This window comes from Rutidosis leptorrhynchoides, chromosome 3 (genome assembly GCF_046630445.1).
Source record: "Rutidosis leptorrhynchoides isolate AG116_Rl617_1_P2 chromosome 3, CSIRO_AGI_Rlap_v1, whole genome shotgun sequence".
In the NCBI taxonomy this organism is placed as follows: Eukaryota; Viridiplantae; Streptophyta; class Magnoliopsida; order Asterales; family Asteraceae; genus Rutidosis; species Rutidosis leptorrhynchoides.
In genome coordinates, this window is record NC_092335.1 from 521,699,028 (window position 1) to 521,711,930 (window position 12,903).

Here is a 12,903-nt window from a genome sequence, read left to right on the forward strand (position 1 = left end):
GTGAAAAGAAATTTAGAAAAACTGAATTAATCCCCTAAATCAATCGAATGTAGGTCGACCATATATTGCTCGATCAGTAGATAAAATAAATAAAAAAAAATTAACAAAAAAATATAAAGTAGAAAATGATATACAACAGAATTTGGATGTTGTCTGTGATTTGATCGCAAGTTATAACAAATTCAAGGATAACAACAAAGACTAAACACAGTAAGATTGTGATATATACCAAATGGTACGGTTTATTCCTTTTTAATTGTATATAATTATATATATATATATATATATATATATATATATATATAATGTAAATGTAATAATAATATTGCTTTTATTAATCATACTAAAAATTAATAATAAAGATGTTAATATAATGATAATGATTAATTATTAATAATAGTTAATAATGATATTAATAATATTAATTATAGTAGTAATTATAAGGTTGTTAATAATATTATTAATTCTAAAAATAATGATTATTAAAGATGAAGATAATAATATTTAATGATATTACATGTATCAATTAATATATATCAATTTGCTTGTGTCAAATTCCATATCTATTTCTTTTAATATAATAATATTAATTTTATATATATGTCATTTATATATATACAGATTTATTCTAATAACAGTTTAGTTATTTTGTATATTACCTTATATGCTTAAATTGTATCTTATTACTTTAAATTCATATAAAATTTTATATTTATGTATGTATATATATATATATATATATATATATATATATATATATATATATATATATATATACATATATATTTATTTACAATAATTGTTCGTGAATCGTCGGGAATGGTAAAAGGTCAAATGTATCAATGTAAACAGTTCCAAAATTTTTAAGACTCAATATTACAGACTTTGCTTATCTTGTCGGAAACATATAAAGATTAAGTTTAAATTTGGTCAGAAATTCCCGAGTCATCACAACGAACAGATTCAAAAAACATAAACCTTTTTTTAGCTAAAAACCGTAATGAAAGGAACATTCAAAATTAAACATACAATACATACCTAATTTAATTCTCAAATCCAGTTTTATAATCTTCTGGTTGGTGATGGATAATTCCGATTGTGTGAACTATGATAAAAACGTATGATTTCAAGTCGTGATTGATCCTAAAAGGTTGAATCTAACATTGAGTACAAACCTACAGATCGAGAGTCTTCGTTAGCAAGAAGTGAATAAAAATAAGCGTATATGGAGGCATAAAATTCGATATTGGAACCGTAATAACCCAGATTTTTAGGTGACCACCTCTTTTCTTATTAAATTAAAAATCAGATAAATTTAAGATTATCGTGATTCTTCTTTATTAATTTTTAGGGTTAACTTGGGTTCTGTTAAGAGAAACACATCGAGATAAGGTTTGACTATATTGTTAAGGAAATGACACCTGGAATTTACACATGGCATAATATGCTATAATTAAGCTCCTATTGACAATTCACTTTTTATAAACTCTCTTTTATATATATAGATAGATTTGAACGTTCAGGGTTATGATGCCAGAGAGTTTGCAAAGCAAGGAGTCCAGCCAAGCGAGCTTGCTATCAAGTCAGAGTGTTTTGGTTGACTACAAATGTGTTGTTCACTATATGTTAGTTTTGCCGTTTTTTCCGACTTAATATTATTCCGATGTTTGCAGTTACGCTGTCAAGGATTTTGTCTGGTGGATATGCAAAAATGTCACACATACATGAGTGTCATTGGTCGTGAGGTGAGTTCTTTGTTTGACTTGAACAAAAAAGTACACCTTTATAATTACAATTTTTCTCTTGAATTGCTTTCTACTATGTAGATTGCACATTATGTTTTGATTACTGACTAAGACCATTTATAGTGGTAACTCGTGTTGTGAGTTCGTGTTGTGCACTTTTTGCACTTTTTTGATGACTAGGACGTGTTGTGTTGTTGAGTGGAGTAGTGGTTGTGTTGTGAGTTGGTGTTGTGTTAGTGGAATGCTGATATGACATTTAATTTTGTATTTTTTTGTTTTATTTATTTGTTTTATTTTATTTTTATTATTAATATGATTATATTATATTTTAAAAAATATTATTTAACTTCAACGGCTATATTTCCAACCGTTTGATTTTTTTTTCAAACGCCTATATTTTTCCCTATATAAACACCCACCCATAACAAACTATAACACACACTTCATTTCTCTTAAAAATCTTATAATTTCTCTCAAATTTCAAAATGAATCCTTTGAATGTTTGCGTAAAAATTCATTACGAAGGTGAATTTGATCAAGAATTGATGAATTATACACCGGACTCAACACGTGATTATTATATTAATGTACGTGAGTATCGTTATTTTTATAGTTTGCTTGAAGTTCTCCATCGAGACATACCATACCCAGTCAGACAAGTATGGTATTTAAAAAGACCCGGAGTTCCTGCCACGCTACTTGAAGATGACCACGATTATTATGCTTTGATCGGAAAAGCATTGGTATGTAGGTAAGCAATTACGATTTATACCGAATTTAGGGATGAAAGCTACGCTCTTCCTGATTCGCCAAGAGAAGTTGTTTCATCTTCGAGTAGCGATGGCGGATTTCAGCAATATGATATCTGCGATTACTTATCTGATTGATGAAGGTGCTTGTTGAAGATAGCCGTTAGGAAAATAATGTAATCGTTTTAGGAACTAAGTTGTTTTTCAATTTTTAGGAAAATAATGTAATCGTATGTTTGCGAATGAATGAAATAAACGGCTACTTTTTATTAATGAAAATAAAGTACATTAATTCCTAAAATAATACATCAATTTAAAATTCATAAACAAAAATATAAAATACGTAACAGATTATTAATTATCAATATTAATATTAGCGCTACGAAAATAAGGTGATAAGTTCCAAGCGTGCTCGGTTAAATCTGACTCCAACTGATTGTGAACTTGCTTATCTCTGATTTCCTTAATCCTGGCATCTCAATCCCTCAAATTCCTTTCCAGCCTTATAGGTCGGTTACTTGGGTGAGCAATCTCCCTCTCCGAAATCACAAAACTGTTATTTTCTTGAATCATGTTATGTAATACAACACAAGCGTACATATGTCTTCTAATTTTGTTGAAGTCCTTAGATCTTGTCGGAGTCTTTAACATGGCAAATCTACCTTGTAGTACTCCAAATGCACGTTCAATATCTTTCCTTGCACTTTCTTGAAACCGTTTAAACTTTTTACGATGTTCATCAATTGGATTGTGGGGAGCTTTGACCAACATAGTCCAATCTGGGTATATACCATCACCTAGGTAATACCCTCTATCGTAGTGATGACCGTTTACATTAAACGGTGAAGGTGGAGCAGTGCCCTCTTTAATAGTATTAAACAACGGTGAATAATTTAAAACGTTAATGTCGTTGTTTGCACCCGCCATACCAAAGAATGCATGCCATATCCACAAATATTGAGAAGCCACTGCTTCAAGCATAATAGATGGGCCTTTTTGATCACCTCGAGTATATTGTCCTTGCCAAGCAATTGGACAATTTTTCCATTCCCAATGCATACAATCTATACTACCGAGCATACCCGGTAGACCATGTTTTTGTTCCTGAAAATTTTAAAAAAGTCGGGCAATATCATCGGCGGTTGGTTTTCTCAAATACACGGGAGCAAACAAATGAAATACGCATCTACAAAAATTATCTTGACATAAAGCAGCCGTTTTCTCACCAACTTTTATGTATTCGTCAAGCATATCTGGTGTAGTTCCATACGTCATTTGACGTATGGCCGCGGTGCACTTTTGTAGGATCGTCAAACTTTGACGACCAACTGCGTCTAGACGTTCCCTAAAATACAAAAAATAATCGGGAATATTTGTACTATTAAAGTTAGATATACCTTCGATGATTCGAAGAAATAATTCACGACTCATTCAAAAACGTCGTTTGAATTTTTTTTCCGGATACACGGGTGTTTCCGAAAAATAATCATTGTATAACCTCACAGCCGCATCTTCCCGATCCCTTGCTATATAAACCCGTGTTCGAGGGACTCGTGAACTACTCGCTTCTCCCTCCACCTCTTCTTCCGTTAAACTTTTAACAAAATTAATCACCTTTTCATCATCGGAATCATCAATGATAAAATCGAACATTTTGCATGCATTTTCCATTGTTTGTTATTTTTTAAATGATAATAGAAATATAGAAAGAAAGATTTTTTGTGTGTATAAAATGAATAATAGAGTGTGTATATATATAGATAAATATAAAAATAAATTAATTTTTTTTTTATTTCCAACGGCTCAATTTATAGAGCCAATAAGAATTCGCCACCCGTCCAAAACGTATGTTGAATGAACCGTTGGAGCCACCGGAACGCGTCCAAAACGCGGTGGTCCAACGCCGTGATACGACCACCTTCCGGCATTTTGGGCTTGCCACCTAGATGCCAACGGCATTGAGGAGCTTGCGATACAAATGGTCAATATATAGTTTACTTTAATAAGGAATTCTGAATACCAACGGATAAAAAACTCGAGAATACGGGATATTTTAGCTAGGGGATATTTTAGTTAAGAGTACATGATGATATAACAACCATATTTGTAAGAAATAAGGCTCATGTTCACCACTATAAAAATTTGATTAGCTATATCAAAATCATTAAACTGATATATAATATTCAAACGGAAATCCTAAATACCAACGGCGTATAATTATGATCTAATTTCTTGTGACACCGGGAGAAACCATAACCTTAAGTCCTTAACAACCCTTGCAAATTTGTTATCGGTGATATGAGAGCATAAACCTCAACGAATGATAATGCTGTCGTGAAAAGGAATTCTGAAAAGGAATTTCATATATTGTAGTGGATCAATCGCTTGATTGTTAGTTCGTATTGACGTTAACTAACGGTAGATTTGGATGTTTATCGCCCGTTTTTATCCGTCGATTGAAATTGAGAATGAACGAATTTCAGCAACTTTAATAGGAAGGGGTTTAGTATTATATCGGAAAAATAGGTATTAGCCCAACGTATAGTATGATTACCTTATCACTAAATGATTCAACGTTCAATGGTTCAGAATCTGAATGATTCAAAGCTTTTGAATAAAGTTTGTTCTGAATGAAAATAAGCTAGTTTGATAATCATTTAGATTAAACGATATAAACAGAGTAAAATTACTTAATCAAAGTGTAACATGAATGAAATATTCAATATACTTGTTAGTTAAGTGTTCAGGATAGGATTTGAGGAGAAAATTACCGAAAAGTTAGGCTCTTAATGGTTAAGGAAGTGTTTCATTTCTGAATGGTTCAACACTGAATTCTGAACCATTCAGCACCATATGTCATTCAGAGATCAGAAAATATGTCATTCAAAGGTCAGAAATAAACGCACTGAATGGTTCAGCATTCAGCATTGAACCATTCCATTAAGAGACAAACAAACGCACACTAACTGGATCTAATGGTTATAAATCAAAGGTTTTCTCAATCCAAGAATTATTCCTTTGTCATGTGTACTTTTAGTCAAATAGCTTAGCTAATTTTACTTTTGTTGAGATAGAGATAGAGATAGAGAAGATATATAGAGAATGTAGAATATAGAGATATGGTGTGTTTGGCGCAAGAGCTTGTTGAAGCTTATAAAAGCTTATAGGAGCTTGAGCTTATGATTTTAATAAGCTTCAAGTCATAAGTTTTGTTTGGTAGACATAAACAGTAGAGCTTATGAAATTCATAAGCTCTTAAAATATAAGCTACTTATAGTAGCTTACGGAAAAAAGTAGAGCTTATGAACTAAAAAATAAGCTCAAGCTAGTTTACTAATGTAACACCCCGTTTTTCTAAACATGACGCTCGGGGCGTCATTTGAAGTCCAAGAATGATTATTTAATAGTTTGAATATAATGCATTGACCACGATTGACTTTGGGATGTTTTAAAAGTGAAGTTGGAGTACATCAGGTAAACTGTCGAGTTTGAGTTCAGTTTGTCGCGTTCTGGTGCGTCGCGTTCCGTGACAAACATGCTTGAAACGAGACAACTTCTGATGGTGATTTCTGTCCACTTTGTCGCGTTTGAGTGTTATGTGTCGCGTATTGGTGTCGCGAAACGCGACAAGGTGTCGCGAAACGCGACAAATGTCGCTGTAATGACATTATTAACCCATTTTAATGGAATCTTTTGAGGGTGTTTTGGTAAATTCACTTATGGCCGGTTCTAAAGCCATAAGACTGATTCAAGGCTCATATTATCCTCATTTTCACTCAAAAACACTTTCACCTTAAAACCCTAGAGAGAGAGGAGAGATTTAGAGAGAGAGAGAGCTCCATTTGGAGAAGAAGAAAGTTGTTTCGAGTCAAACCTCAAGTATTAAAGTTGTTCCACTCGTCAACGGCATCATTTTGGCAGTATTGGTAAGTCTCAACTCCGAATTTCATCTTTGTAATTTGATATTCAAGTTTAGGGTTTTGAGCTAGTTTGTTGTAAAACCCATTTAGGAGGTGAAATGGGTAATTGTAACCTGTTATTGTTGATGTTTGTGGGTTTTGGGTTGGTTAATGATTTAACCATGTTTAAGACTTGAATGTAGTGTGTAATCACTAGTGTTAGTGATTATAGAAGTGTTGGAACCACTTTGGGTGTATTTTGGTTAACTAATTTTGAAATGGGTCAAAATTAGGGTTAAGGTGTCATAATGGGCAAGAGTGGTATTTAGCGCTTATGCTTTATTTTAATTGGCATATTATGTAGTGACCCGAACTTTTCCATGTTTATATATATTAATTGAGATTGATATTTACATGATTAAATGTTTCCAACATGTTAAGCAATCAAACTTGTTAAGACTTGATTAATTGAAATAGGTTTCATATAGACAATTGACCACCCAAGTTGACAGGTGATTCACGAACGTTAAAACTTGTAAAAACTATATGATGACATATATATGGTTATATATATAGTTAACATGATATTATGATAAGTAAACATATGATTAAGTATATTAACAATGAACTACATATGTAAAAACAAGACTACTAACTTAATGATTTTGAAACGAGACATATATGTAACGATTATCGTTGTAACGACATTTAATGTATATATATCATATTAAGAGATATTCGTACATCATAATATCATGATAATATAATAATTTAAAATCTCTTTTGATATTATAAATATTGGGTTAACAACATTTAACAAGATCGTTAACCTAAAGGTTTCAAAACAACATTTACATGTAACGACTAACGATGACTTAACGACTCAGTTAAAATGTATATACATGTAGTGTTTTAATATGTATTCATACACTTTTGAAAGACTTCAAGACACTTATCAAAATACTTCTACTTAACAAAAATGCTTACAATTACATCCTCGTTCAGTTTCATCAACAATTCTACTCGTATGCACCAGTATTCGTACTCGTACCATACACAGCTTTTAGATGTATGTACTATTGGTATATACACTCCAATGATCAGCTCTTAGCAGCCCATGTGAGTCACCTAACACATGTGGGAACCATTATTTGGCAACTAGCATGAAATATCTCATAAAATTACAAAAATATGAGTAATCATTCATGACTTATTTACATGAAAACAAAATTACATATCCTTTATATCTAATCCATACACCAACGACCAAAAACACCTACAAACACTTTAATTCTTCAATTTTCTTCATCTAATTGATCTCTCTCAAGTTCTATCTTCAAGTTCTAAGTGTTCTTCATAAATTCCAAAAGTTCTAGTTTCATAAAATCAAGAATACTTTCAAGTTTGCTAGCTCACTTCCAATCTTGTAAGGTGATCATCCAACCTCAAGAAATCTTTGTTTCTTACAGTAGGTTATCATTCTAATACAAGGTAATAATCATATTCAAACTTTGGTTCAATTTCTATAACTATAACAATCTTATTTCAAGTGATGATCTTACTTGAACTTGTTTTCGTGTCATGATTCTGCTTCAAGAACTTCGAGCCATCCAAGGATCCGTTGAAGCTAGATCCATTTTTCTCTTTTCCAGTAGGTTTATCCAAGGAACTTAAGGTAGTAATGATGTTCATAACATCATTCGATTCATACATATAAAGCTATCTTATTCGAAGGTTTAAACTTGTAATCACTAGAACATAGTTTAGTTAATTCTAAACTTGTTCGCAAACAAAAGTTAATCCTTCTAACTTGACTTTTAAAATCAAATAAACACATGTTCTATATCTATATGATATGCTAACTCAATGATTTAAAACCCGGAAACACGAAAAACACCGTAAAACCGGATTTACGCCGTCGTAGTAACACCGCGGGCTGTTTTGGGTTAGTTAATTAAAAACTACGATAAACTTTGATTTAAAAGTTGTTATTCTGAGAAAATGATTTTTATTATGAACATGAAACTATATCCAAAAATTATGGTTAAACTCAAAGTGAAAGTATGTTTTCTAAAATGGTCATCTAGACGTCGTTCTTTTGACTGAAATGACTACCTTTACAAAAACGACTTGTAACTTATTTTTCTGACTATAAACCTATACTTTTTCTGTTTAGATTCATAAAATAGAGTTCAATATGAAACCATAGCAATTTGATTCACTCAAAACGGATTTAAAATGAAGAAGTTATGGGTAAAACAAGATTGGATAATTTTTCTCATTTTAGCTACGTGAAAATTGGTAACAAATCTATTCCAACCATAACTTAATCAACTTGTATTGTATATTATGTAATCTTGAGATACCATAGACACGTATACAATGTTTCGACCTATCATGTCGACACATCTATATATATTTCGGAACAACCATAGACACTCTATATGTGAATGTTGGAGTTAGCTATACAGGGTTGAGGTTGATTCCAAAATATATATAGTTTGAGTTGTGATCAATACTGAGATACGTATACACTGGGTTGTGGATTGATTCAAGATAATATTTATCGATTTATTTCTGTACATCTAACTGTGGACAACTAGTCGTAGGTTACTAACGAGGACAGCTGACTTAATAAACTTAAAACATCAAAATATATTAAAAGTGTTGTAAATATATTTTGAACATACTTTGATATATATGTATATATTGTTATAGGTTCATGAATCAACCAGTGGCCAAGTCTTACTTCCCGACGAAGTAAAAATCTGTGAAAGTGAGTTATAGTCCCACTTTTAAAATCTAATATTTTTGGGATGAGAATACATGGTTTTATAAATGATTTACAAAATAGACACAAGTACGTGAAATTACATTCTATGGTTGAATTATCGAAATTGAATATGCCCCTTTTTATTAAGTCTGGTAATCTAAGAATTAGGGAACAGACACCCTAATTGACGCGAATCCTAAAGATAGATCTATTGGGCCCAACAAGCCCCATTCAAAGTACCGGATGCTTTAGTACTTCGAAATTTATATCATATCCGAAGGGTGTCCCGGAATGATGGGGATATTCTTATATATGCATCTTGTTAATGTCGGTTACCAGGTGTTCACCATATGAATGATTTTTATCTCTATGTATGGGATGTGTATTGAAATATGAAATCTTGTGGTCTATTATTATGATTTGATATATATAGGTTAAACCTATAACTCACCAACATTTTTGTTGACGTTTTAAGCATGTTTATTCTCAGGTGATTATTAAGAGCTTCCGCTGTCGCATACTTAAATAAGGACGATATTTGGAGTCCATGCTTGTATGATATTGTGTAAAAACTGCATTCAAGAAACTTATTTTGTTGTAACATATTTGTATTGTAAACCATTATGTAATGGTCATGTGTAAACAGGATATTTTAGACTATCATTATTTGATAATCTACGTAAAGCTTTTAAACCTTTATTGATGAAATAAAGGTTATGATTTGTTTTAAAATGAATGCAGTCTTTGAAAAACGTCTCATATAGAGGTCAAAACCTCGCAACGAAACCAATTAATATGGAACGTTTTTAATCAATAAGAACGGGACATTTCAGTTGGTATCCGAGCGTTGGTCTTAGAGAACCAGAATTTTGTATTAGTGTGTCTTATCGAGTTTGTTAGGATGCATTAGTGAGTCTGGACTTCGACCGTGTTTACTTGAAAAATGATTGCTTAACAAATTTTGTTGGAAACTATATATTTTTAACATGTGAATATTATGTGATATATTAATCTCTTAACGCGTTTGATATTATGTGATAGATGTCTACCTCTAGAACAAGTCCCATTGACTCACCTAATAATAATGAAGAGTTAAATGTAAATTAGAATGATTCGTGGACTGATTCACAAGTTCCCGAAAAGGAACCGGAAGAAGAGTCGGAACCGGAAGAAGAATCGGAACCGGAAGAAGAATCGGAACCGGATGAAGAAATAGAACCAGTGGGGGAAATAATAAAACGGTTAAGTAAAAGAAAATCCTCAACCAACCGACCAAGGTTAATTATGGTCAATGGTGTTTCTGCCAAGGAAGCAAAATATTGGGAGGATTACCAATTCTCCGATGAATCGGATTCCGACGAGAATTCCGATGATGTTATAGAAATTACCCCAACTGAATTTAAAAAGGCAAAAGAAAATAATAAGGGAAAGGGCATAAAAATAGAGAAATCTAATTCCAACCCCGATGAACTTTATATGTATCGTCAACCCCCGAAGTCCTTAAGTTGTAACAATGACCCGAAAACCTCTAAACCACCAGGTTTTTCTAAACCAATGTGGAAAACGACGACTCGTATTAGGGGAACATCATATATCCCTAGAAGCTTGGCAAAACGAACCAAAATCGAAGAAGAAGAAACAAGCGAGTCGGAATAAGATAGTTGTATTCGTGTGGTGTAATATATGTAATATAGTGTGCTTATGCTTTATGATATATGTAAAAATTGCTTGTATTAATAAGTATTTTTTTTTATGAATCTAACTCTTGTCTATTTTACAGTATAAAAACACAAAATGGATAGACAACCCAATATTTTAAGAGACCTACCCGGAGACATGATTGATGAAATCTTGTCTAGAGTCGGTCAGAATTCTTCGGCACAACTATTTAAGGCGAGATTAGTTTGTAAGACATTCGAAGAACGTTCCAAGAATGTCTTGGTTTATAAAAGGCTTTCGTTCGAAAGATGGGGGATATCACATTGGGAAATCCATAAGTTACGATGTGTTTACTTTGACGCATATATTGCGGGGAACCCAAATGCTATTTTACGCAATGGGTTAAGAAATTATTTTGACTCAATATATCCGAATATTGGACTTCGTGATTTAGAAAAAGCGGCTAACATGCAACATAAAGAAGCATGTTATGCTTACGGATTAGTAATGTTCGCTTCTCACCAAAGTGAGAACAAGAACATCGGGCTACAACTATTAAACAAAACGTTCCCACAAGTGACGGAGTCGGTAATTGGGGTAAGAAATGAGGTTTTTAGATTGTTACGGGACTGTTGGACATTACGTAACCCTCGTCCCTTTGACGACGTTACAACACGCTGTCTTATCAACGGCCATAACGGTTATGTTCCACAAGACCAAGGATGGGAAGTAGTCCTAGTAAAACCAGAATGCATGACTTGTTTCTGGACGTATGAATTACGTGTCTTTATTGCCTTTGCTGAACGACTTGTGTACTAGCTAGAATTATCTTCACAACTATCTTGTATCAAAGTTATTGTGTGCTATATTTCATGCTTTATGTAAAATAAGCGGTATTGTAAGTTTATAAAATATTGTATAAAAGTTTGAACGCGAAATATTATTATAATCAGTTTTTAATATAGAATTGTAGTAGTTGAATTGTATATTAGCTACTAAGTATGAACTTAACGGGTAGGTACTTCCCGAATTTAAACTTATAAAACGCTAATATGAAGAAAAAGCTTTTATAAATGAGTTCATATTATGCTACGAAATACTATTAACTACTCTTAATATTCTGTATGATTAACTTGTTCCATTTGACTATTTTGAAGGAAATGGCACCGACTACTCGACACACCGTGAATATGAATGAAGAGGAATTCCGTACTTTTCTAGCTTCAAACATAGCCGCAGTACAGGCTGCGCTACATACCAACAATAACCTTGGATCTAGCAGTACAGGAAATCGTGTAGGATGCACCTACAAAGAATTCACTGCCTGCAAACCTTTGGAATTTGATGGAACCGAAGGACCGATCTGATTGAAACGGTGGACCGAGAAGGTCGAATCGGTGTTTGCCATAAGTAAGTGTACTGAAGAGGACAAAGTGAAGTACGCTACGCATACCTTCACAGGTTCTGCGTTAACATGGTGGAATACCTATCTAGAGCAAGTGGGACAAGACGATGCGTACGCACTACCATGGTCAGCATTCAAGCACTTGATGAATGAGAAGTACCGTCCCAGAACAGAGGTCAATAAGCTCAAGACAGAACTTAGAGGGTTACGAACCCAAGGATTTGATATTACCACGTACGAAAGACGATTCACAGAATTGTGCCTATTGTGTCCGGGAGCATTCGAAGATGAGGAAGAGAAGATCGACGCGTTTGTGAAAGGATTACCGGAAAGAATCCAGGAAGATATAAGTTCACACGAGCCCGCCTCCATACAACAGGCATGTAGAATGGCTCACAAACTAGTGAACCAGATTGAAGAAAGAATTAAAGAACAGACTGCTGAAGAGGCCAATGTGAAGCAAGTCAAAAGAAAGTGGGAGGAAAACGGTGATAAGAATCACCAATACAACAACAACAGCAATTACAACAATAATCGCAACAATTATCCCAACAATCGCAAAATCAATCGCAACTACAACAAACGGCCCAACAACAACAACAACAGCAACTACAATAATCATCCCAACTACAATAACAACCGCAACAACAACAACAATCAGAAGCAGTTATGC

The 12,903-nt window shown here is 33.1% G+C and overlaps 1 protein-coding gene across 1 annotated transcript; it reads right to left on the bottom strand.

Annotated features, from left to right (window-relative positions):
* Positions 1-2,971: 2,971 nt before the first annotated feature.
* Positions 2,972-4,165, bottom strand: LOC139901883 (protein ALP1-like). Its single transcript, XM_071884553.1, has 3 exons — positions 3,993-4,165; positions 3,677-3,839; positions 2,972-3,598 (listed from the first exon to the last, which is right to left on the bottom strand). Exons 1-3 carry the CDS (start codon positions 4,163-4,165, stop codon positions 2,972-2,974), a joined length of 963 nt encoding a protein of 320 aa, XP_071740654.1.
* Positions 4,166-12,903: the final 8,738 nt, after the last annotated feature.